Raw genomic sequence first — 25,986 nt, 5'->3', positions numbered from 1 at the left:
GCTGAAACCTAGAGTTAAATGGCCTAGGGCAAGTGAAAGGAAGGAATGGGAAACAGGTAATGTAGATTTGGTAGAAGTGTTAGAGCCTGAAGGGGTCGGTGGAAAATAAGTTAGATAAGATAGGAGATTATATTTTGCAGTTTCAAAGGAAACGTTAAAGGAATATTTTAAAAGGGCGTACTCGGATACAAAGAAACTGTTTCATACAATTTTTATTTCTATAGTCACTAAACAACATTGAAAAACACATGAATTAAATACAATCATTTCAGCTCAGCATAGGAAACCAGATCATTTTGCACAAAAACGAAGAAATAATCTGTACAAGTACAAAGGATGTTTTTATTTGTGCGTAATTGAAAAACAAGAAATTCTTCATAAAGATTCCGTAACATAAAAATTCTGCTCAGTTCCTCAGGAATGTTCCTTAACACATTTCGGCCGATCAGAAATTAGCAGTGTAAATATGTTTATGTCATAAATATATAATCTATATTAATCAGTATTTACAGCATTTACAGTATTTCTTTTTTTTCTGAAAATGTCCTCAAAAGGATGTCTGCAGCAAGACCAGGAGTTATATCACCCCTGACAACCTTCTCCTCCAAGTTGGGAATTTGATTTCTGACAGCAGGGTGGTTACAGAGATACTCAGTAACATTCTCTTGGATCATATTCCACATCCACACCTTTTGCTGTCTTTGCCTTTTTATTTGCAACTCACCAGTTGCAACTAATGAAGTGTGGAATTCTGTCATTTTCTCCCAGAGATTAGTAAACCCTTCTCCGTATTTTGAAGACACTCGCATCACCTAAGAAAAAGGAAAATGAGTAAGGTTTACAAAATAAATAATTCTCTGAACCCAGTAATTACTAATACTATACAAACTGTAAATTCAAATCCACACCATCATATAACTGAAGCAGCTCCATGGCATTGCAAGTTGAAAGTTAAACATTTCATAATGACATTCATACCAAATCCACAACAAAACTCTAGTCTGTGGCATCAAAATGTTGGTAGCAATCCCTATATTTATTTCTGATTTCTAGCACCTGAGCCTTTTTATTTGTCTGCTCCTGGACTATGGCACCAGTTACCACAAAAACAAGTTATCTTTTCTGTAACTATTTTGCAACTTCTGCTTAGGGTTTTTATTTAAGCACGTCTGCAATTTTTAGACAAATCATTAGTCTTCTGACGTTGTGATTAGCATTTATCACAGAGGTATTTATAATTGGGCATATTTAATTTCTCATTGTTGGAATGGAATGAAATACTGTCACATGCACTTTGCTTGCATATCCAATGCATACAAATAGCAGCCACCTACGGTGCTGACAAAGTTATAAAGTACACCGGCTCCCCCTTTTATTCTCCCTCCCCAGTGGTTCTCCCACAGTAGATCCCCATTGTTCCTCTTACTCTGCAGGTGTCTCCTTTGGCAATGTGGAACACACATATGTTATTTCACAGATGTACTCAGTTACATGAATACACAATAGGGAATCAAAAAATATATTGGTTTTGCAACTCTGCAATTCCATGAGCGGAGGGGGAGTATTCTGTGCTATGTAACCCTTCAGTGTTGTCCCTGCCATTAAAGCAGGAGATAAAGACATATTCCACAGAATTCCAAAGCATTTGTTTGGCCTATGAGCAGCCAGGTAAGAGGTTTCAGATGTTCATAGGAAGTTCAGATAAGCAAGAAAGGCTTGACTGAAGCATAGGATGATGAATGGACATGAAGTGATTTGGATATACTTACAGAAGGAAAAATAAGGAGTGAAGCCGAGGATAGTAAGCTATGAGGAAGGTACAGACCAGGGCACACTGGTCTGCAGCCTCATTCTTTCTAAATTGACTGTTCACAAAACTTGGGCCATATCAAGGAAGTTGAAATTCTTACAAATTATTGAAGACAATAATTGCCAAGGAAATAAGATGACAAAAAAAATAAGAAAAAAGTTAAAATGAGCACCTTAATCTATTAGTCTATATCATTATGTAAAATGTGGAATAAAAAGACTGACAATAGTTATTTGAACTAATCAAAAGTAAAAGTGACATACATGCATTTTTATGTGGGATATTTATAATAAATTGGGGGTTTTTTAATACCCATTATTAAAGTGGAACGAACTCAAGATCATTTTACATAGATGTACAATAAGTATTCAAAAAGAATAAACATATATGGATTGCAACCTAAATGGATTCCTGCATTTCATGACGTACATATTTTTCAACTTGGCAATGCCTGGCTTAGAACTCTAGTTTGCCTTTCAACAATTAAACCCACATTTAGATAATGTCTAGTTTCATCATCTAAATGCTACAAATAAAATCTGCATAAGGTTTATTTGTAGAACATTGGGCAAGACTCTATATGATGTAACCCATAAAATAATCAAATTTCCATTAAATTCATAATTATAGGGCACACAATCGCATCATTCTGAGGCTGAAGATAGAATGACTGGGGTGTTAGTCAGACATGAGACGGGAAAAAAATGAAAAAAAGAGGAAGCGAAGCAGCGTGAAGAATATGTTAAAAGCTCTCGAGAGGGCTGTGCATACCTGGAGTACAGATTGGAAAATGCAAATGTTTTCACTGCAGTTTCAGTTTGGACATGTTTGTATCATTAAAAGGGTCCCTTTGTAATCAGAGTGTGGAATGTGCAAGCACAAGAGCAGGACTCACTTGGAGCCAAAAAAAAATGCAATCTTGAGAATGTTAGAGAATTATAAGGGTGCATGCTATCTAGGAGATATTCCCAGAGGAAAAAAATATTGATGATAATTTGAGTGATGGTGGTTTGGTGTTCATCGATATCGTCACGGTCAACAGGTAGTTGAGGAGTCCGAGAGCTGACACCTGGCCTCAGCAAGTTAGAGGAAGTTTTGCTTATTAGAGGGAACTCTTGCTCTCCTACCACAGACAGAACTGGGATAGAGTTCCTCTGGTCCTCACCTTTCACCAGCCTCCACATCCAATACATAATTCTCCGACTTTTTCACCACCTTCGTCATGATCCCACATCTAGTCATATCTTCCCGTCACCACCTCTTTCCGCTTTCTTCTGGGACCACTCTCTGTGCAATTCCTGGGTTTGTGCCCACCCAACTCACCCCCTCACCAGGCACTTTGGACGGCAGCTTCAGGAGATGCAGCACCTGTCCCTGCATCGCCTATATTTCGCATCGCATTTCGTTGTCTCTGTACTGTACACTGACAATGACAATTAAAAATTGAATCTGATTGCGTTCATCTAGCATTCCCAGTAAAATGTCCAGGTCAGAGACAAGCACCTCTTGCAGTTTGTTGCTTGGTGCTCCAAATGTAGCCTCCTTTACATCGGTAACAAAAAGCATAGACTAGGCAACAGTTTCACCAGACACTAGCCCTCTGTCTGCTGGAGCACCCGCTCGCTAACCATTTTAACTCCCCTTCACATTCCTGTACTGACCTTTCTGTCCTTGGTCCCCTTCATTGCCAAAGTGAGGCCACACACAAACTGCAAGAAAAGCACCTCATATTCCATTTGGGTAGCCTACAACCAAACGCTATTAATCAGCCCCCCCATCTCACCTCTTTCACCTGCCCCACCCTCATTCCAGTGCACACACATTTCTCCCACCAACCTTGTGACACTGTTCTTTTACACTCCTCTGCATGCTCATCTTCCATCCCCAAATCCAATATTTCCTTTTCTGCTTTTTCCCCCTCCTCTTAATCCCATTCCACCCTTCCAGTTTTCCATTTCATACTTTCCCCCCCTTATTTGACACCTTTTTGCCTTCTTTTCTCCTCTAGCTTTGTCACATAATCCACCCATTTGCTAATTATCCCCCCTCATCTGTATCCACCTATCACTTGCTACTTTGACCCACCCAACTCTTTTCCTGCTTTCTACCCCGATTCCATCTGAAGGGTCCGGATTTGATCGACTGTCCATTTTCACTACACATTCTGCTGACCTGCTAAGTTCGTCTGCACCTTATTTCTGAGCAGGAATCACTTATTTGGCACATATTCCAAAGTTTTGGCACTATCAATTTCCTGGGAATAATGTTTTTACTTGCAGATAATAGTCATCAATAATATTCATCAACTGAAAAAAAAGGAAAATAAAATGGTATTTCAAAGACTGAGATGAAGGAAATTCTGCGTAAGTGTTATAAAGGCTAAAACGTCCTGTAACGAATCAAAAACTGAAGCAAATTACTTATGATACTTTGATGATGGATAAATTCTACGTTGCTGCCAGTAAAAATGCTGTAAGATTCAGAGCAAGATGTGGGATTCATTTGTAAGCTATGCACACTCATACTTTATGTATACCACCTTTGGCCTCCAACTCTTGGACTGTTTATGAAGCAGCTTTAAAGCACTTGTATATTCAGCTTGTATCTTTCGCGCAGGACCAAGGAGTTCTCCATCAGCTTTTGTTACCACAACCAAATCTGCCATCTCTATTATACCACGTTTAATTCCCTAAGGAAGAGAAAAAAATATTGATCTACAATGGAATCTGATTAAAGAAATTCAATGAAATGTGCTATATTTTTAAATTCATTGGCCCCTTCAATAAATTTCTCTCTCTCTCACTTAGGAAGGCACTCGTAATGCTGCTGGGGAATGACTTAAGTGTGACAAACATTCTTGATTATTATTTATTTGTAACTCTGAACATTAAAACATTGGCAGGATGCTGATCCAGAAGAGGCATTTTGCTGCTAAACCCGATCAGAGTCATTTCAGTAATGATCTAAAAGTTGTGCATGATTCATACTTTGCAGAACATTCTATTCTGATACAGATTTTCCAGTTGGCACCATATTGATAATTACCCAATGCAAATTGCATTGTTCCTTGTCATTTCAACTGAAAGTAATTTAAGAGTAGCTGAAACTATCCTGCAATTTGCTGTAGAAACGTAAATATTCTAGTGTTCACTTTCTAATTCGGCATCAAGCAGAGGCAAAATTATTCATAATCAAACACAAGTAGAGTCAGAGATCAACATATGAAATTAAATTTAATGCACATTAAAATTTCAATATTTTCTTAATATTAATCTTAATTTTCAGCTGCATCCCAATTTCATTTCTATGGAACAGGTAATAAAGCTTAGTTATTGACTGCTCTACAGTTCCCATCAATAACTATATGCGATGGGTGGGACAGTGGTACAATGGCACAGCTGGTAGAGCTGCCGCCTCAAAGCTCCAATGATTGTTAGATCCAGATCTTGGCATTGACTGGGTGAAGTTTGCATGTTTTTCCTATGACTATGTGGGATTCCTCTGTAGCTCTGGTTTCCTCTCATGTTCAGTGGGTTAATTACCCCAAAGACTGACCCAAAAAGCTGAAGTAACTCACTGGGTCAGGAAGCATCTCTGGAGAAAAGGAATAGGTAACGTTTCGGGTCAAGACCCTTCTACTTGACCCAAAACAGCACCTATTCCTTTTTGTCCAGAGATGCTCCCCGACCCACTGAGACACTCTAGTTTTTTGTGTCTGTCTTTGGTTTAAACAAACATTTGCAGTGCCTCCCACAAACGGGTTAATTGCCTCAGTGGATGGGCGAGTGGTAGAATCTGGGAGGAGGTAATGTGGGAGAATAAAATTGAATAAATGTAGGAATAGATAGGATGTGTCTATATTCTTCAGAATTCATTAAACTACCACCATCAGCAGACGTGTCACCAATGAAGATAAGTGAGTCAGTTCCTTCAGCAGCCAAACAATTGATTTTTGGTCAGCCTAAAGTTTGGCTGATGTCTCTAACAGTTTTATTCTTGTTTCTCATTATCATAATGGCTTCTTTGACTTCATTGGCACAACTTTGGCCCTCATATTGATTAACAGCAATAAAAGTTTCCAAAGGTGATGGAAAGATTGGAGGAGGCCTATAGACACATCCTATCTACTCAAGTTCAAACAAATGCCTCAAAACTCAGTGGTCGGCAGTTCATTCTTTGGCAAGACAATGATCCCAAACATACTGCTTAATCAACAAAGTCGTTTTTCAAAACTAAAAAAATGGTAAATTCTTGAGTGGCCAAGTCAATTACCTGATCTGAACCCAATTGAGCATGCCTTTAAATATGTTGACGAAAAAACGGAAGGGGACTCGCCCCCAAAACAAGCATAAGGGGCTTAGGGGGCTATGGACTATAAACTCAGCTGTAATTTATTTGTGGTGAAACCAAAATGTATTAAATTGGCCTTTATTAAAATCTGACAATGTGCACTTTAACCACATTAATTTTTTTCTATTACGAATCTCAAATTGTGGAGTACAGAGGCAAATAAATAAATGATGGGTCTTTGTCCCAAACATTAAGGAGGGCACTGTATATTCTGGACCATCTCTTCCACACACTCTCCTGTACAATATGCTGTCCATAATACTCCTGCTGTGGACTACATGCACAGTCTAGTTGCCATACTACAAAGTTGTTCTGTAACTCCTGTACTCATATACTATGCCTGGGTTAATGCAAGCAAGCCTGCGTTGCAATCTTATTCACTGTGTGCCACCTTCAGGGTTCTTTGGACTTGGACAGCAAGGACGTGGAGGATTTGAAAAGGGTGCAGAGGCGGTTTACCAGGATGCCTGCATTAGCCACAGGGAGAAGTTGGACAGACTTGAATTGTTTTCTCTAGAATGCTGCAGGTTGCAGGGAGATTTGATATAAGTTTATAAAATTATGAGGCATATATTGAGTAGACAGCCAGAATCTTTTTCCCAGGATGGAAAACTCAAATAGTGCAGGTAGATAAGAGTTCGTCTTGCATTATGTTTGGTTCAGACATTTTGGGCTGAAGAGCATGTTCTTATACTGTACTGTTCTATGTATTTCTTATGTTCGTTAGCACTCTAAAAGTACATATTGCATTTTGAGTTACACAGAATGACAAAGGTCCTTTAGCCCAACAAGTCCATGTCAATTTATTAGAATTAAATTTAATCTGCCATCCACTTCCCATCTTAGCAAAGTCATCTCGTAGCCTAATGCTATTTTCCATATTTTCAACAAATATCACCAATTTTTGTGTCATCTGCAAATTTTCTAATCATATCTCCCGTGTTCTCATCCAAATTCTTAATGTATATAACAAATAGTAGGATCCCAACACTAAATTCTGTGGAACGACACTGATCAAAGTTTTCCAAATACAAGAACACCCCTTTACCTTCATCATCATCATCATCATCATCATTTCTGCCTCCTATTTCAAGCTAATTTCTGATCCAGTTGCCAACTTTCTTTGGATCCCATGAGCTCAAACCCAGGTTAATATCTTATGTATCTCCTCTGAAGAAGGGTTTCAACCCGAAATGTCACCTATTCCTTTTCTCCAGGGTTACTGCAGCTCTTTGTGCCTATCTTTAGTCTAAATGAGCATCAGCAGTTCCTTCCTACATCTTGTATCTCCTCTGCACCCTTGCTCAGAATTTCCTTCCCCATCTAATCATTTAGATGGACCCAAAATGTCACATATCCACGTTTTCAAGAGATCCTGCCTGACACGCGGATTAACTATCTTTTTTCCCCATAATTTTCAATACTATTCTAAAGCTCAATTGTTTGTTTATCCTCCTCTAAAAATGAAAAGCATTGAATTATTTTGTTGAATGAAATCATTTCTATTTATTCTTAATTTTACGTGTCAATGAGCAATGCATTAAAACAAAATGATTTGGTAGTTTCCATCTTACCTGGAGTTCATCTCCCCCTGCTGGTGAAATAAACAAGATAAACATATCCACCATGTCTGCCACTGCAAACTCAGATTGGCCCACACCTGTGTAAAACACAAAGCTCATTGGCATTGCTTTACTGAATGTGGTTTAGTTAAACTACATCAAGCAACTGGAAATGGGAAGGATTATGAATCAACAAAAGTGTTGCAAAGTATGATCAACACAAAAATAAATAGTTTCAGTGTGTCCGACAGAACATCAAAGTTAAGAATTCTCAAACTAGAAAACAACTAATAAAACAAATAAAATTAGGTAATCCTTATTTCTACTGACTGCAAAAATGAAATCTCATACCACTTTGATGTACAATTTTTTTTTAGATGGTTTAAATAATTTCTGTAATTGCCTTCATTCATAAGAGCTTACTGCACTTCTGGCATATTAATGGCATCAAGGAATATGGAGATAGTGCTGGGAAGATCAGAAACATAGATCAGCCATAAACACATGAATGGAGGTGCAGAGCAAAGGGACTATTCCTGCTCCCATTTCTTATGTTCTTATTCAGTCAAATGATTTGTAAAATCTGATATGGCTCATAAAAGCTAGAAATCTGAAATTAAGATGCAAGATGCAGGAAATACTCAGTAAGCTTAGCAGCCAGCAATTACAGAGAGCAGATCAGAGTTAATGCAAATTCTTATGAAAGATCACTGACATCAGAAACTGGATCAGATTTATTTTAATATGTTACAAAGAAAGTCACAACAAACTGCTTCGCCGTGTAATTCAAAAGCAGGATTTGGTACCAATTTTGACCAAGAAATTACTCTGTTTTGCTAATAAAGTTAAATAACCGGCAAAAATATGAAATTATCAATAATGATAAGTTGTAATGCTTTGAAATCATATTTATTTTGCATGAATACTATGAGAAATCTCTGTGGAAAAAGGAGCTACCTCTTTTTTTTTACTGTAGTAAAACTGATAACGTATGTTACATAGAAACATAGAAAATAGGTGCAGGAGTAGGCCATTCGGTCCTTCGAGCCTGCACTGCCATTCAATATGATCATGGCTGATCATCCAACTCAGTATCCTGTACCTGCCTTCTCTCCATACCCCCTGATCCCTTTAGCAACAAGGGCCACATCTAACTCCCTTAAATATAGCCAATGAACTGGCCTCAACTACATTCTGTGGCAGAGAATTCCAGAGATTCACCACTCTGTGTAAAAAATGTTTTTCTCATCTCAGTCCTAAAAGATTTACCCTTTATCCTTAAACTGTGACCCCTTGTTCTGGACTTCCCCAACATCGGGAACAATCTTCCTGCATCTAACCTGTCCAACCCCTTAAGAATTTTGTAAGTTTCTATAAGATCCCTCCTCAATCTTCTAAATTCTAGCGAGTACAAGCCGAGTCTATCCAGTCTTTCTTCAACTGAAAGTCCTGACATCCCAGGAATCAGTCTGGTGAACCTTCTCTGTACTCCCTCTATGTTATAATTGTTTATTGTATATTTATTTGTTGTGTTGTTGCATCGATGTGCCTTCATCGTCACATTAATGTTTTTTAAATGTACTCTGTACCCCTATGGAGGTCTTTCACCCCAGGCTCCTCCAAAGTAATCAAAGAAAAAAGTGCAAAACAGCAATACACTGATGCAGGATTTCAACACGAAATGTCAACAATTCTTCCCCATCCGATGCTGTTGGGGGCAGGAATGCTCCAGCAGATTGTTTGTTGCTCTAGGTTCCAGCTCTGGGTATGGTCTTACCAAATCCCTACCTAACTGATGCCAATTGCACTTCGCCATAATAAAAAAAATTAGAAGACAAGTATGTCAATAAAAACAAGTATTTGAAATTTGAAATAAAAGTTATAACTCAAAGCATGCACATTGCCTGCAAATGTAAATTAATCATTTGATGGATTTTCTTTCAAGGCACCTCTGCATCTTGTCTATTTATTTTTCAACATTCCCAAATTTATACTGATCTTTCCCAGATGGTTTGCTTGAAGCCCTCCATCATGTTTTCATATGTGTCATCAAAACAGCCATCCAAGGAATTGTGATAATCATTTATTCTTTTAAGATAATCCATTTTCATCCTGTCTTCTCAAACTATTTGCAATTCAATAAATGACATGTCCTCCAAAGTCTCTCCATCGTCATCCATGTGGTTGGGACCCCAAATTCTTAGTGCCATTCTTATTTCTTCAAATTAAGCCAGAGATTCTGCACCTATGTGGTTCTTTCTGATGTCTCTCAAACATCTATTCTTGGCTCATTCCTATTTCACCCTTCTGCAACATCATCTGCTGAGGATGACACGTCGCTTAGCCTCTTCGGAGTCTCCAAATTGTTCATCAGACAAACACAGCTAGTTTAACAATGAAGATAGACACAAATGTTGGAGTAACTCAGTCAATCAGGCAGCATCTCTGAAGAAAAGGAATAGGAGACGTTTCGGGTCGAGACCCTTCTTCAGACTTATTCAGCCCTATTAATTCATGGCAATCACATCTAGTGTAACAACTATTTACTGCGAAATCCAAAGCATCATCTTCAGTCCTTGTTAGAAACTAGATGCCCTACATATCCCTCTTTGTGCAAGTTATATGAATGAACCAAACGATTTGCTCGAAATGATTAGTTACCTATAATCCATAGTTAGCTGAGTAGGGATCCTGCTGTCATGATAGTTATCGTGACAGCAGGAAAAGGGGTGGCAAGACAGTTTTATGGCAGCAGGTAAGCGGTGGTCCATCATAGGTAACTTGACGGGCTAATGAATTATAACCACATCAGCTGAGGTGGTGTATTATGGATCTGAAAAGCTGAGTAATAGCAAGAGGACTGGCAAGGAGGCAGAAATGGAAGGATAAGTCCTTTCCTCATGAAACAGGACAGCTATAATCACACTGAGATCGTCAGCATTATTAATCAATGGCAATCACATCTCAACCACATTATACAACACTCTCTTACGAACTTACCTTTTATCTGCAAGTCAAGGGATGCAGCAGCAGCAGACCAGGATACTAGCATGGCTGCATGTCCTGAATTCCAAGGAGGAGGGTTATGCTATGACTGGAGAAGCCATTAGAGAGTTGGTGAACAGCAATGGGGCTGAAACGATAGAAAATGAAGGCATTCTCACACATTGCTCCATGCAACTACTAGGATGGCTGTGGCACCGAGAGAATCTGTTAGACAACAGACTACAGTATTGCTGCAATACATTGACAGCTACGTTGAACATAGGTCATTGCTGTCAATAATAGCAGTAGTCTGAGCTTCTGAAATAGCAAATCATCTTTGGACTTCTAGAAAAGAAGCAAGTTGACGTTTTATTGTGGAACTTTAATTGCAGCATCCAGAAATTGGAGAGATTTGCTTGATTTACAATGGGAACTAAGATCTCTACTGTCAGAGTTGGAGCTAAATTTGCGCTAAGAAAGTTTCCTACAACTAGCAAATTGGAAAGGATGGGCTCTGATCTCTGAAGAAAGCTCCATATTTGGCACTTCCACATGCCTTGATATTACTTGCAGGCTTTCTGGGAAGATTACCAATACAACAAACATCTCAAAATTCAACATCCTTTATCCCATTAAAGACCTAATCTGAAACATCGGTAGAAGAACATGTGGCAACCTCCAGTGACACAACATCTATGTTATATTTGCCTCAAGTCTTTGCTGTTGGTGATCCACATCTAATATCTTACCATGTGCTGGCCCCTGCGTGTAAACTACTTCCTTCAATCAACACAGTATCTGAGATGTTGACTGCGGTATCCGAGATGGTGGCTACAAATGTTAACTTATTTGGTGGCATTCTTTCCTAACACTGTTATCACACTTCCATCTGCTGCTCTTTACCACTACCTAGCTACATTTTTACAGAGTCTAAATCAGAGGAGTTTGAGGTACAAAGGAGAAATACTTCTGATGAGGGTAGGGTCAGATATGCAATATTGTTCTATCATTTTAGCCTCAGTGCTGATATGTCAAAACCTGATCATAACCTCAATAAAGGCTGCTCCAATCATAGTGTCACCATCTCCTCCTTGGGATTCAGAGATTATAGAATGCTGGTACCCTGATTAGCTGTGTTGCCTCTAGTGACCTGCAAGTAAAGGTTAAGTGTGGGAATGTTGTGCAAAGTGTTTAATGTGATTCTCATAGTTTAATAATTGACAGTATAAACAAGCTCTGAGATGTGTGTATGCACTTTGCAGTATTCGGATGAGGCAAATCTAGGAACTGACTACGTGATTTGCCACCATTAATTACTATTATTACTAACATGTTTCAAGAGGAGGGTGATTAACGGAGGTACATCCATGCTGCCAAATTACAAATCTTCAGCAACTGATAAATTAAACTCCCAACAGGCTGTTTGGAGTAAGAATTTCTTACCCTTTGCAGAATAAATAGTATGCATGCTGTAATGATAAATACAACAATAAATATAAAGTGCAAAATAGCAGAATGGTGCAAGATTGTAGAACAAAATCCAAGTAGTGCAAAATAATATTAAAACACAATAACGGAATGACCAATGATGTAAAGCTAAGAGTAACCAATCTCTTCTCACACAACACGTTCTCGGAGATGTTGCCACGCAAAGTTAAGAGTATGTGGCAACATCTCCGAGAATGTAATGAGTAAGAAAAGATTGGTTCAGAGATCGGATAGCAATACGGAAGGTGTTTTAAAAGGATAAGCAATTCTTATTCCCAACAGCCTGTTCTGTTTTCAAGCTCCAGGAGATAGATGAGAAAAGGAAATAGTCAGTGACAGGCATATTTGACAATACTTACAGCCTGCCTGATGCAACACACCATGAAGATTGATTAGATGGAAAGAACTGATGGACTGGGCTATCTTTCACTAATCTCTGAAAATTCAAGTAGTCAATAGCAGAGCAGCTGTACAGTCATATAGATTGGATCGCATCCCATCTGAATACTTTCTAGAAGTCATCTATAAAAGTTCAAGAAAATCCTCATGGACATGCCGAATCTTCTTAGACACCTAAGAAAGTAAGTACGCTGATGCGCTTTCTTAGTCCCAGCATCAGTGTGAAGGGACCAGGTTAGGTTGTTGGTGACATGGATGCTGAGGAATTTGGAGCATCTCTATAGCAGCTCCATTGAAGCTTGTGCTCACCCCTTGCTTCATTGGGTCAACAATCAACTCTTTCAACTTGCTGATGTCAAGGACCGGATTACTGGCCCAATATCACAATACTAAGTTCTCAATCTCTTTCCTAAACTTTGTCTCATCATCGTATAGCCAGCTGACAATAATGATATCATCGGCAAACTTAAAGATCGAGGTGGCGCTGTATTTGGCCAGTCATGGGTGCACAGAAAGTAGAACAAGGGACTAAGCGCACACTCCTGAAGGGCACCAACACCGAGGGTCAGGTTGGATGAAATTCTAAACTACTGAGGTCTATCAGTCAAGTGTTCCCAAAGGCAGTTGTAGATGGGGGTCCCAAAGCCAAGGTCCAGAAATTTAGGTGTGTGCTTTCAGTATTATGGCGTTGAAAGCTGAGTTGTAATCATTGAGTAGCATCCTGTTCATATTGTCAAGGTGATACAGGGCTGAATATAATGTAAGAGCAAGCAATCCAAGCTCCACCAAAGGGTGTTATGCAAGAGGACCTGGTTAAGGCAAGAGGACCTGGCCAAGTCAGATCCCTGGAAGGAACTTGCACAATTGGACTAAGCACACAATCCTGAAGGGCACCATTGTTATCACTTGGTAGGAGTACTGAGGAAGCTGCCATATTTTAAGAATACGGTAATTTATCTATGAAAAAAATGGATGCAAAAATGTTTATTTTAATCTGGACGTTTGCTTAATCATTCAACCAAAAAGGGGCAACAAATATGTATTTTTACTCCTATAACATGATGAATAATGTAATGGCAGGGAAGGACCCAACTTTTCCCATCAGGCCTCTCCATGCCCAAAGGCTTCTTAGCAATATTCACCCCTCATACAAATAGAGACAACTTGAACACGTTTACTTCACCAATGCTGAAAATATCAAATGTGGTATTACAGGTTAAAAGTACAAATTTGCTCTCTGCCTTGTGTCACCAGTGAAATGACTTTGTCGGACTAATAGTACTATAATGCTATGTAGGAATTTTCAATGAATGATGTCATTGCATGCCCAGCAATGGCATGTGTTTATCAGTTTAACAGGTATGCCAATTTTGATAATTGGAAAATATTTGAGTTTTTGAATCTATTTTACAAGATAATTCACTTTCAGCCTCCTGGACCACAATCAACAAAAATAAACTCTTTTGGTCTGGTGCATTTTCCTTCCAGAATTCTTAATACCAAAAGGAAATCAGGTGTAGGTTGTTCCCTATGAACTTGGAAGAGGTTTTTTTTTGGTTTATCTTCATTGCTGGCACTATCAACACATGTGAGTCTTGTGACCTCGTGTGCACTGAGATCACATGGCACTGGATTTGCAGCGGAAAATCAATGCTAAAATTACTGAGAGTTCTCTGAGCAGCATGCATTAAAGTCACTACTCTCTGGTAGGAAGATGACAAACTGCAGGTTGGACATCGCTATTCTAATTGATGGAAATTGTTAATAATGGTGGTGTACTGAACAGTTCCCAAGTGTTATGTGGAAACTAGGAGGATAGTTTATATGAAGATGCATTCAAATTTTGACCACATGTAACATTATTATTATTTTTTCTGTACCAAATCCAGGCTCATTGAATTGACCGTTATAGCATTTAGTACCCTACCCATTGTGAGTTTATCCAGACCGCCTCCTTCTTGTCCTCCATGGAATAAGTATCTCAATCTACTTCCTCCAGTAATGCCTTAAGTGTTGGAAAACTTTGAAGCTCAACATCTTCCAATTTATGTTAGTATTCTACCTGCTTTCTCAATACACTTTCTAAGAATTGGTCCTACCACACGGTTGAATGGTTGCATACATCAAAAATGAGTGGCATACTCACTGTTGATGTATGCAACCACTCAACAGTGGAGTTGGCAGTGGCCACACATTGGGAATCATATTAAGTCACACTTAATACTCCAGCTGTGTCAAGTAGCTCAGTTAGCTCAGCCTCCACATTATATGCTTTGAGTAAAAGAATCTCACAATAAGGAAGACAAAAAAATCTTATTTTGCAATATAAATTAACACTACAGCTCAGAAACTGGCCATTGAAGTCAACTATTGAAGTGTTAAAATTGTAATTTTAAATGTATCTGATTGGGATTCTAAGGTATATTTTTTCCTGAAGAAGTTTATTTTCCCTTGTTTTCTTTGAGTTTTTAGATGGACTCCAACATTATTCTTGTTGTGACAATGCTGTAACAGATGGGCTATGTTGGAACAGTCTCAACAGGAAAATACTATCACTCATTGTGTAAAAATTGGTTTATGTCAGTCAAAGGGCGAACAAATAGCTGGATGCACATGATTACCTGTCACATTTATCAGAAGTTACAAGTGATGCAGCCAAGACAAAATACCCGATTTTCACCAGAAACAAATCAGATAAGCCTCTGCTATCTTAACTTTCAGCAATTATATATAGTTGAAGAGTTTCTAGTCTCTAGTTTACCCCAAATTCATACATTTACCAATATTTTAAAGACATGTTAAATTGTTGTCATCAATATGAAATAATTAGTCTATAACATCAGATCTATTACCCTCCCACGAGAGAACAAGACAATTCTTCAAAACAAACTTTTGCTTTAAAGGGCCTATCCCACTTAGGCGATTTTTTAGGCGACTGCCGGCGATTGTCATAGTCGTAGCAGGTAGCCGAAAAACCGGCGACTGGACCCCCCACGACAATGTCTACGACAACCTACCATCTAGTCGACGTCAAGCTACCGACAACCGGCGACCCATTAGGACCTCCACCAACGACCATGCAGGCGACAACCCATGACAACCGAAGTTAATCTACGTCCACCCGCAACAAGCTACGACCCTGTCGGCGACAACTGAAGACAATTCAGTCGCCGGTACCTGTCGCCGGTTGACGTAGGTAATCGCCAATGGAATTCACCGGTCAGCACTGGCAACAACCTACATCACCTGGTGACAACCTACGACAGCACCTACGTCAGGAGAAGTCAAGCTACGCTCATTGGCGTCAACCCACTGTTGCCAACTTTCGCCGAAAATTTTTGAATGTTGAAAATCCAGCGGCAACCAGAAAGACGCTACAACTCTTTGGACAACTGAGGAGACTACTCACGACCATACAGGTGACACCCTAGTCACCTGTAGTCGCCTAAAAATAGCCTAAGTGGGACAGGCCCTTTAGTACTTTTCATCATCTACAACTCAACATTTCTAAATCAATGAAGAAGGAACAAGTGCTGAGTAATTCTAGCAAATGATATGCTTCATATGGAGAGTATCACGAAATAGTAAGTGTAGTAATTGGTTCAGATCAATCTAAAGTTCTAAGAAACAATCAATGATGTTTAATATAAAGAGCACCAATTTCAATAGGCTGACAAGGGATATTGCACGGTTTGATTGGATACAAGGTTGGCAGGTAAAACAGTTAATGGCCAATCTGAAAACATTAAAGAATATCGTCACTTCCCCAAGTGAGAAAGAGCTCTTTGAATGACAGAAGATGTACATAATAAAATTAAACTGGAAACATCTGTTTGAGGTGACAAAATCATAATGGTGAAGAATCAAACAACCTACAGAAAGTACAAAAATCAGCAAGGGAAATAAAAAGGGAAAAGGGGTTGCCTTTGAAAAGTTTAACAGGCAACTTAAACTGGAACACTACAATAGAAATCCCAGATAGGATAAAAAATAAAATGGTATTTAAAATGTTGCCATGCTCAAAGCAAAAGTCTTAACTGAAGAGAATGAACTTCCTGCATGAAGTTCCTGCCATAATCTTTCAATCCTCCTTTCACACAAGAATAGTGCCAAAGGAATGGAGATCTGCAAATCTTTCACCAATTAAAAGAGGGTATATCTGGATATATCTGTGACTGATGGGTAGTCAAATGCTATGAAGCGTTTAGTGACAAGTCTCAGACAAAATTGGCAATTTGTTAAACATGCATCAATAATTAATAGCCTTACTAATTAATAGCCTTCACATACATTTTAAAAGCAAGTTGCATCTAATAAATGTGGAACATAGAACATTGCAGCAGAGGAATCAGCCCACTAGGTCTGTGCTGAACATAATGCCAAGATAAACTAATCCCTTCATGATTTATATCTTGCAATTCCCTGCATATTCATGTGCCCATCTAAAAGCCTCTTGAATGCCATTATCGTACCTGCTTCCAGCACCACCCTGGCAGCATGTTTCAGGCAATTACTACTCTCTAGGTAAAAAATCTTGCCCCGCAAAACTCCATATCTCCACAAGTTCCCCCCCCCCACTCTCACCTTAAACCTATTCCTTCCAGTATTTGGCATTTCTACCCTGGGAAAAAAGTACCAACCATCTACCCTGTCTCTCATAATTTGATAAACATCTATCAGGTCTCCCCTCAGTGTTTCAAATGTAGTCTAAGTGAAGTGCCACAGTGCTGCAACGACTTCCCGACTTATTTTCGATGCCTGACCAATGAAGGCAAGCATACCACACACATGCTTTGTCATTCTATCTACAAGTGTATATTTCAGGGAGCAATGGACTACTATCCCAAGATCCCTCTATACATCAAAGCTGTGAAGCGTCCTGCCATCAACTGCATAATTTCCCCTTACATTTCACCTTCCAAAGAGCAACACCTCACATTTGACTGGATTCAACTCCATCTACCATTTCTCTGTCAATGTCTGTAACTAATATATCCTGCTCCATCCTTTGACAGCCTTCTTCACTGTCCGCAACTCCACCATTTTTTGTTTCATCTGCAAACTTACTAACCAACCAAATTACATTTTAATATATATCTTAAACAACAGAGGTCCCAGTAGTGATCTCATTAATCACATGCATCTTCATCTTCTGGATCAGCCTACCACGATGGACCTTGTCAAATGCCTTACTAAAGTTTATGTAAACATTCATTTCCCTATCCTCATCAATCATCCTCGTTACTTAAATGTGAATGCTGATGGAAATCACTGGCAGAAACAGTACATTCATCATGGCTGCTTAAATGAAGATGCAAACGCAAATTGTAATCCAAAAAATAATTTATATTATGTAAAATTAAAATGCGGAAAACTTACCTACAGTTTCTACAAGGATTATATCATACCCTGCCCCTTCGCATAAAATAATTGCTTCATTTGTAGTTCTGGTAACTCCTCCCAAAGTACCCAAAGTGGGTGATGGACGAATATATGCATTCATATCCCTTGAAAGTTCAATCATACGGGTTTTGTCACCCAATAGTGAACCTAAAATTTGGAATTGTAAAACTTTTATTAAAATCAATTTATTTCACAGAATACAGTAATATATTTGACACCCTTTTGTAAACTTGCAACATTGAAACATGATATGTTCTAATATGGCCAATTTCTGTTTATTCCAACAGGGGGAAAAAATGCTGTGTAACTTTGTTAAAGCCAGATTTCACGTATTTATATAAGATGTACAATCTTCCCCAATTTACGACAGGGTTTTATTCGTAACATGAAGTCTAAAAGAAATTCACAAGGCTCATTCCTAGGATAATACTATGTCCTATCATGAACAGCAAAATAAATTAGATCTATGTTCTTTGGAGTTTAGAAGAACATGCAAGATCCCAAGGGAGTTCAACGGATAGTTTTAATTTACGCGGGAATTTGAAATGACAGCATTTAAAACGGGTGTGTAGAGTGTGACAGAGACTAAAATGGAGAGTATTTAAAAAAAGGAAGTAGAAATATTTTTGAAAGATCATGGAATTGAGGGCTATGGAAGATCACCCAGACAAGGAGGCAAAGCCTGGGGCAGATCATTATGATTATATTGAACAGCAGGACGTACTTGACAGACTGGGTGCCCAACCTCTGCTCCTACGTTTTTACGAAGTGATTCCAAAATCCAACATCTCTTATAACTGTCGCAAAAAAATCCACAGATCCACTACCCTCTAACTAAAGACATTCATCCTTATCTCCATTCGAAAGTTTTCTCCTTTTGTTCTGAGACTGTGCCCTCTGGTCCTGGACTCTCCCAATATTGGAAACATCACCACATCCTGTCCATCTAGGCCTTTCATTCATCTGTAGGTTTCAATGAGATCCCCTCCCCCCCCCCCCCCTCATCCATCTAAACTCCAGTGAGTACATGTCCAAAGCCACCAAACACTCTTCATAGGTCAACCTAATCATCCCTGAAATCATTCTCCTAAATCTCCTCTGGACAGCACATTTTTCTTCAGATATTGGGCCCAAAACTGCTCACAATATTCCAAATGTGGCCTGACCAGTGTGTTATAAAGTTTCAACATTACATCCTTGCTTTTATATTCTAGTTCTCTCAAAATGAATGCGAACATAGCATTTGCGTTCCTTACTACCAACTCAACATGCTTATATTAACCTTTTGGGAATCCTGCACCAGCACTCCCAAGTCCCTTTGCACCTCTGATTTCTGAATCGTCTTCCCCATTTAGAAAATAATCTATGTCTTTATTCCTTCAATTCTATTATCCAGATCATTAACATATAACATGAAAAATAGCGAAACAGTACCCTACATCAGTCTCTGCGGAACACTACTGGTCACTGACAGCCAACCCAAAAAAGCCCCCTTTATTCCCACTCTTTGCCTTTTGCCAGTTAGCCAATCTTCTATCTATGTCCGTACCTTGCCTCTAATACCACGGGTTCCTATCTTGCTTAGTTGCCTCACATGCCGAACATTATCAAAGACCTTCTGAGAATCCAAGTAAATAACATTAATCATCTCTCTTTTGTCTATCCTGTTTGGTACTTCCACAAAGAATTCCAACAGATTTGTCAGACAGTATCTCCCCTTAACAAAACCAAGCAAACTTTGACCTATTTTATCATATGTTTCCAAGTGAGACCATACCTGGAGTATTGTGTGCAGTTTTGGTCCCCTAATTTGAGGAAGGACAATCTTGCTATTGAGGGAGTGCAGCGTAGGTTTACAAGGTTAATTCCCGGGATGGCGGGACTGTCATATGCTGAGAGAATGGAGCAGCTGGGCTTGCACACTCTGGAGTTTAGAAGGATGAGAGGATATCTCATTGAAACATATAAGATTGTTAAGGGCTTGGACACACTAGAGGCAGGAAACATGTTCCCGATGTTGGGGAAGTCCAGAACCAGGGGCACAGTTTAAGAATAAGGAGTAAGCCATTTAGAACGGAGACGAGGAAACACTTTTTCTCACAGAGAGTAGTGAGTCTGTGGAATTCTCTGTCTCAGAGGGCAGTGGAGGCAGGTCCTCTGGATGCTTTCAAGAGAGGGCTCTTAAAAATAGCGGAGTCAGGGGATATGGGGAGAAGGCAGGAACGGGGTATTGATTGGGGATGATCAGCCATGATCACATTGAATGGTGGTGCTGGCTCGAAGGGCCAAATGGCCTACTCCTGCACCTATTGTCTACCCCAAAATTTCATCTTGATAATGGACTAAAATCTTACCAACTATTGAAGTCAGACTAACCGGTTTAAAATTTCCCTTCTTTTGCCTCACTCCCTTCTTTAACAGTGGAGTTACATTTGTGATTTTCCAGTCCTCTGGAACCATTCCTGACTAGTTATTTTTGAAAGGTCACTACTAATGCCTCCAAAGCTACCTCTTTCAGAACCCTGGAATGTTGTCCTTCTGGTCCAGATTACTTATTCATCTTCAGACCTTTCAGCTTCCCAAGCAACTCCTCCTCAGAATATAGCGACTGCACTCGCTTCTGCCCCCAACTCTCTTGAATTTCTGGCAGGTTGCTGGTGTCTTCCGCTGTGATGACCGACACAAAACACTTATTCAGCTCATCCGCCATCTCTTTGTTCCCCACTACTACATCTCCAGCGTCATTTTCCCATGGTCCAATGTCCACTCTTGTCTCTCTTTTATTCTTTATAAATTTTGAAAAAATGGTTTTGGAACCTTATTTTATTTTATTGGCCAGCTTGCCTTCATATTTCATCTTTTCTCTCCTTATTGTTTTTTTTGAGTTGCCTTCTGTTGGTTTTTAGAAGCTTCCCAATAATCTTTGACATATTGTATGCCTTCTCTTTTGCTTTTACACTGTCTTTCACTTGCTTTGTCAGCCACAATTGTTTCACTTTCCCCTTTGTATATTTCCTTCCCTTTGGGATGAAAAGATTCTGCATGTCCCAAATTACTCCCAGAAACACCTGCTATTGCAGTTCCACCATCATTCCTGGTAGGATTCCACTTCCAATCCACTTTAGCCAGCTCCTTCCGCATGCCTTTGTGGTTACTTTTACTCAACAGTAATACCGATACATCGGATTTTGCCTTCTCCCTCTTAGAGAACTCACAGGTTGAATTCTATCATGTTATGATCACCGCCTCCTTGGGGTTCCTTCACATTAAGTTATCTAATCAAATCTACACACCACCAACTCCAGAATTGCTTTTTTCTAGTGGGCTCCACTGCGAGCTGCTCTAAAAAGCCATCTCACATGCATTCTACAAATTTATTTTCTCGTGATCCAGTACCATCCTGATTTTCCCGGTCAATCTGCATATTGAAATCTCCCACGACCATTGTAACATCGCCTTTCTAATATGTATTTTCTGATATTCAGTACAGAATTTCCAGCTTGCAGTTAAACCAAAAAACATATTTTAGAACATGAGGAAAAAAAAATGTATGATCTTCCATTGCTTTGAAGGTATCTCATTTTATATGCAACTTTACATACCTCCAGTGGTTTTTGAAGATGGATCAACAGCTAGAACAGCAACTTTATGTCCTTTTCCTGTCAACATTTTCCCAAATTTTTCAATAAATGTAGATTTCCCAGCACCAGGTGGGCCAGACAGTCCTAAAGAGCAAATCAGTAAATTAAGACACCATAGGCTAAACTTGTTTCTAACCAGCTCCAAATCTATGAACTCTTCCATTTAATTCAGTGATATTGAATAAATATGGAATTGGAAAAGGTATGAAATAAGTCAAGTTATTGTTTTGATACAGGCTGGCATAAGTTTGAATCGGTTTTATAATATCCAAGGTGTGCAAAGGTCATAGATATAGCATGGTACAATGGTTCTAACCTAGGCAATCGATAACCCTTTTTGCATTAATCTTGCATGAATCCCAATATTTACTCCAATCACATTCTCATCATACCTCCCCAGATTCTACCACTTACCTGCACATTAGCATCAATTGATATGACCAATTAACCTACCAACCTGTATGTTTTTGGATTGCAAGAGAACCCCGGAGGATCCAATGAAACCCATGCAGTCACAAGGAGAACCGGCAAATTCCATATAACATTGGTGGTGAGGATTAAACTCCGGTTGTTGGCAAGGTAAGGCAGTAGTTCCACTAGCTGTGCCACTGTGGCACTATCAGCTACATTATTGTGCTGCCCATTTCAATTATGCCTTGCATAATCCTTCAATTTCATTGTAAAAAATACAAAGTACACATATTGAATTTGAAACTGCTACGGCATCCTTGGATTGATAGCACAAGGATTATAATCACCAACTCATGTTTGTAGATATTTAAGAGAATATTATTGCAGTTCTTTCTGCGCCCAATACAGAACTCATCCTTTCATTTACTTAGCCTGCAAAACTAATCATTGTAGAAAAAGCAACATGTCCCAAAAAATTTAAATCATGCGGGTATAGCAAGATGCTTTTATCGATGGAGCTGGAAGCCTCCTTGGACTGACCTTGAGCGCCCCTGTGGAGCGTGAACTTTAATGTCGGAGTCGATCCCTTGTCTGGGATCGCTCCAACCGCGGCCTGCGGACTTTACCATCGAGCTCGCAGCCTCGGGAGAGGCTAGTCGGGAAGCTCCAACGACGAAGAGGCTCGACCAGCCCTGACGGGGGGTTCGATTGACCGGTGCGGGGGAGTTGACATCCCCCGATGCAGGAGCTGATCACCCCGATGCGGAGGGCCCACCGCCAGCAATAGTCAAGATGTCAAGTTAATCACCTCTGCCTGCATTGGATCTGTATCCCTTCATTTCCTGCATAAGCATTTGCCTATAAAAGTTTAGCTTAATCGTCGAGTCATAGAGTGATACAGCATGGAAATGGACTGTTCGGCCCAACTTGCTCACACCAGCCAACAATGTCCCAGCTATACGAGTCCAACCTGCCCGCGTTTGGTTCATATCCCTCCAAACCCGTCGGATCCATGTACTTCTCCAACTGTTTCTTAAACGTTGGGATAGTCACAGCCTCAACTACGTCCTCTGGCATCATGTTCCATACACCCACCAACCTTTGTTCCTATTCAATCTTTTCTCCTTCACGTTAAAACTATCTCCTCTGGTCCTCGATTCACCTGCACTGGGCAAACGACTCTGTGCATCTACCCGATCTATTCCTCTTGTGATCTTATACACCTCTACAAGGTCACCCCTCATCCTCCTGTGCTCCAAGGAATAGAGACCCAGCCTACTCAACCTATTAGCTCCCACCCTCGACTAATCCTGGCAGCATCCTTATAAATTTTCTCAGTACCCTTTTCAGTTTGACATCTTTCCTATGAAATGGTGAATACAAAACTCTAAATGCGGCCTCACCAACGTCTTCTACAACAGTAACCACAACCTCATTAGATTATGTTGACATTGCTGCTCAGCACGGTGGTGTTTTAAGAGGTCCTGCTGTACTGACCCATTCTGAAGGCCAGAGGTCTTTGGTCATTCAGACGCTCCCGCTCCCTCTGGCAGTCCAGCACTTTCTGCAGCAGTAGCCGAGCCAGGCGCTTCTTCTGGCCGTTCGTCGACTCCGCCAGGGTGATGCCTTCAGCCAGACACGACCTGTCTCCGCCCAGCAGCCCGCTGCACAAACGCTCAAGCAGCCGCTTCTCCCAGTCGGACAGCGTCAGCGCCATCTGCTGCTGCTCGGTCCGAAAGCCGCGTAGGCCAAGCGGGGCAGGAGCAGGAGCAGGACGAAGGCCCCGAAGACCAGCCGCTGCCGCAGCCGCAGCCGCAGCCTGTACCGGGCGGAGGCCCCGCGGCCCCCGCACCAGCGAGTGCAACTGCCGCCCGGGCGCGCGGCGCTGAGCGAGGCCCGGGGATCCCTGGAGCGCGGGCGCGCGAGCCCGGCCCCCCCACCTGCACCACACACCCGGCAACAGCAGCGCCTGCAACATCATCCCACTCCCCACCCAGCCACAGCTCACGCCAGCAACCAAAGATCCTACAGCTGCTATAGGATATTTGCCAGCAACTAGAGACTTGTGTTTACAGGTCGGTGGTACCCAGCATACACTGCCCTCCACGCGTATACTTCCGACGCATTGTTACTTACTTTGCACGCACACGTTTGCTTGACCTGACGCTTCCACCCTGTGGCTGGAACCACCTGACTCTCAGCTGTGTGTGTGGGGGGGAAAAAACTGCAGATGCTGCTTTAAACCGAAGACAGACACAAAGTGCTGAAGGCAACATCTCTGGAGAGATGGTGTGACGTTTCGGGTCAAGACCCGACTTCACACTCAGTTTTTAAGAAGGAACTGCAGATGCTGGAACATCGTAGGCACACAAAAAAGCTGGAGAAACTCAGCGGGTGCAGCAGCATCTATGGAGCGAAGGAAAAAGGCAACGTTTCGGGCCGAAACGTTGCCTTTTTCCTTCGCTCCACAGATGCTGCTGCACCCGCTGAGTTTCTCCAGCTTTTTTGTGTACCCAGTTGGTGTTTTCACACCTCACCCTTCCATATCTCTAGTTTCTCTCCGGACTCTGTCTGAGGACTCGAATTGCCATCCATTCCTTCTCTCCAGAAATGCTCTCAGAAATTAAAGAAAAAAACCCAACGAAAAGCAAATTACTGGAGAAACTCAGTGGGTCAGCCAGCATTTAGAAAGGAAATAGACAGTTGACGTTTCGGGTTGTGACCCTTCTACGTATAGTATTGTGGTTCCCACCACAGACCCTAGTTTCAGCCACGAAGTTCCTCCACCTGTGTTTTGCTCCGGTTACAGTAAACGCTCGTTTTTGCGGACCTGTTATGGTGGTTACTACAAACCCACTGATTCCCAAGGCTATCTGGACTACACTTCTTCCCACCCTGCTTCCTGTAAGGACTCTATCCCCTACTCCCAATTCCTGTCTTCGCCGCATCTGCAGCCAGGATGAAGTGTTCCACACCAGGGCATCGGAGATGTCCTCAGTCTTTAGGGAACGGGGATTCACCTCTTCGACTATAGATAAGGCTCTCACCAGGGTCTCTTCTACATCCCGTAGCTCTGCTCTCACTCCCCATTCCCCCACTCTTAACAAGGACGGAGTCCCCCTTGTCCTCAACTTCCACCCTACCAGCCGTCACGTATAACAGATAATCCTCCAACATTTTTGCCACACACAGCGGGATCCCACCACTGGCCACATCCTCCCCTTGTTTTCCCCTCTATAACTCCTTAGTCAATTCGTCCCTTCCCACCAAAACCACCCCTCCCCGGTACTTTCCCTTGCAACCGCAGGAAATGCTACACTTGTCACTTTACCTTCCCCCTCGACTTCCATCCAGTCTTTCCAGGTGGGGCAGAGGGGCACCTGCACCTCCTCCAACCTCATCTATTGCAGCCGCTGTTCTAGGTGTCAACTGCTCTACATCGGTGAGACCAAGAGTAGGCTTGGCGATCGCTTCGCCCAACACCTCCGCTTAGTTCGCATTAACCAACCTGATCTCCTGTGGCTCAGCAACTTCCCCTCCCATTTCCAAATCCAACCTTTCTGTCCTTGGCCTCCTCCATGGCCAGTCAGTCCCACCGCAAATTGGAGCAGCACCTCATATTTCCCTTGGGTAGTTTACACTCCAGCAGTATGAACATTGACTTCTCCAATTCAGGTGGTCCTTGCTTTCTCCCTCCTTCCCCGCCCCAGCTCTCCCACAGCCTCCTGTCTCCGCCTCTTCCTTTCTTCTTCCCACCGTGCCCCCCATCAGTCTGAAGAAGGGTCTCGACCCGAAAGGTCACCTATTCCTTCGCTCCATAATGTTGCCCCACATGCTAAGTTTCTCCAGGTTTGTCTACCTTCTGTTATGGTGGGTTGACTTTCACTGCCAGGTCGGGCTGCCATGAAACCCCTGGTCCACACCGCCAGCCTGGCCT

At 41.0% G+C, this 25,986-nt stretch overlaps 1 protein-coding gene across 3 annotated transcripts; it reads right to left on the bottom strand.

The window, feature by feature from the left end:
• Positions 1 to 194: 194 nt before the first annotated feature.
• mmaa (metabolism of cobalamin associated A) lies at positions 195 to 24,148 on the bottom strand. Of its 3 annotated transcripts, none has more exons than XM_033017974.1 (6): positions 23,547 to 24,145; positions 21,600 to 21,722; positions 17,974 to 18,144; positions 7,735 to 7,820; positions 4,350 to 4,499; positions 195 to 812 (listed from the first exon to the last, which is right to left on the bottom strand). In XM_033017974.1, exons 1-6 carry the CDS (start codon positions 24,028 to 24,030, stop codon positions 516 to 518), a joined length of 1,311 nt encoding a protein of 436 aa, XP_032873865.1. In that variant the 5' UTR covers positions 24,031 to 24,145; the 3' UTR covers positions 195 to 515. The 3 variants fall into 3 exon arrangements, with proteins under 3 accessions (XP_032873865.1, XP_032873876.1, XP_032873887.1); XM_033017996.1 differs by having other exon boundaries at positions 695 to 812; positions 4,336 to 4,499; positions 23,547 to 24,148; XM_033017985.1 differs by lacking the exon at positions 4,350 to 4,499 and having other exon boundaries at positions 23,547 to 24,148.
• Positions 24,149 to 25,986: the final 1,838 nt, after the last annotated feature.

The sequence above is a fragment of the Amblyraja radiata genome, chromosome 1 (assembly GCF_010909765.2).
Source record: "Amblyraja radiata isolate CabotCenter1 chromosome 1, sAmbRad1.1.pri, whole genome shotgun sequence".
In the NCBI taxonomy this organism is placed as follows: Eukaryota; Metazoa; Chordata; class Chondrichthyes; order Rajiformes; family Rajidae; genus Amblyraja; species Amblyraja radiata.
The sequence above is the reverse complement of the archived record's forward strand: the minus strand, read 5'-3'. Positions and strand labels throughout refer to the sequence as shown.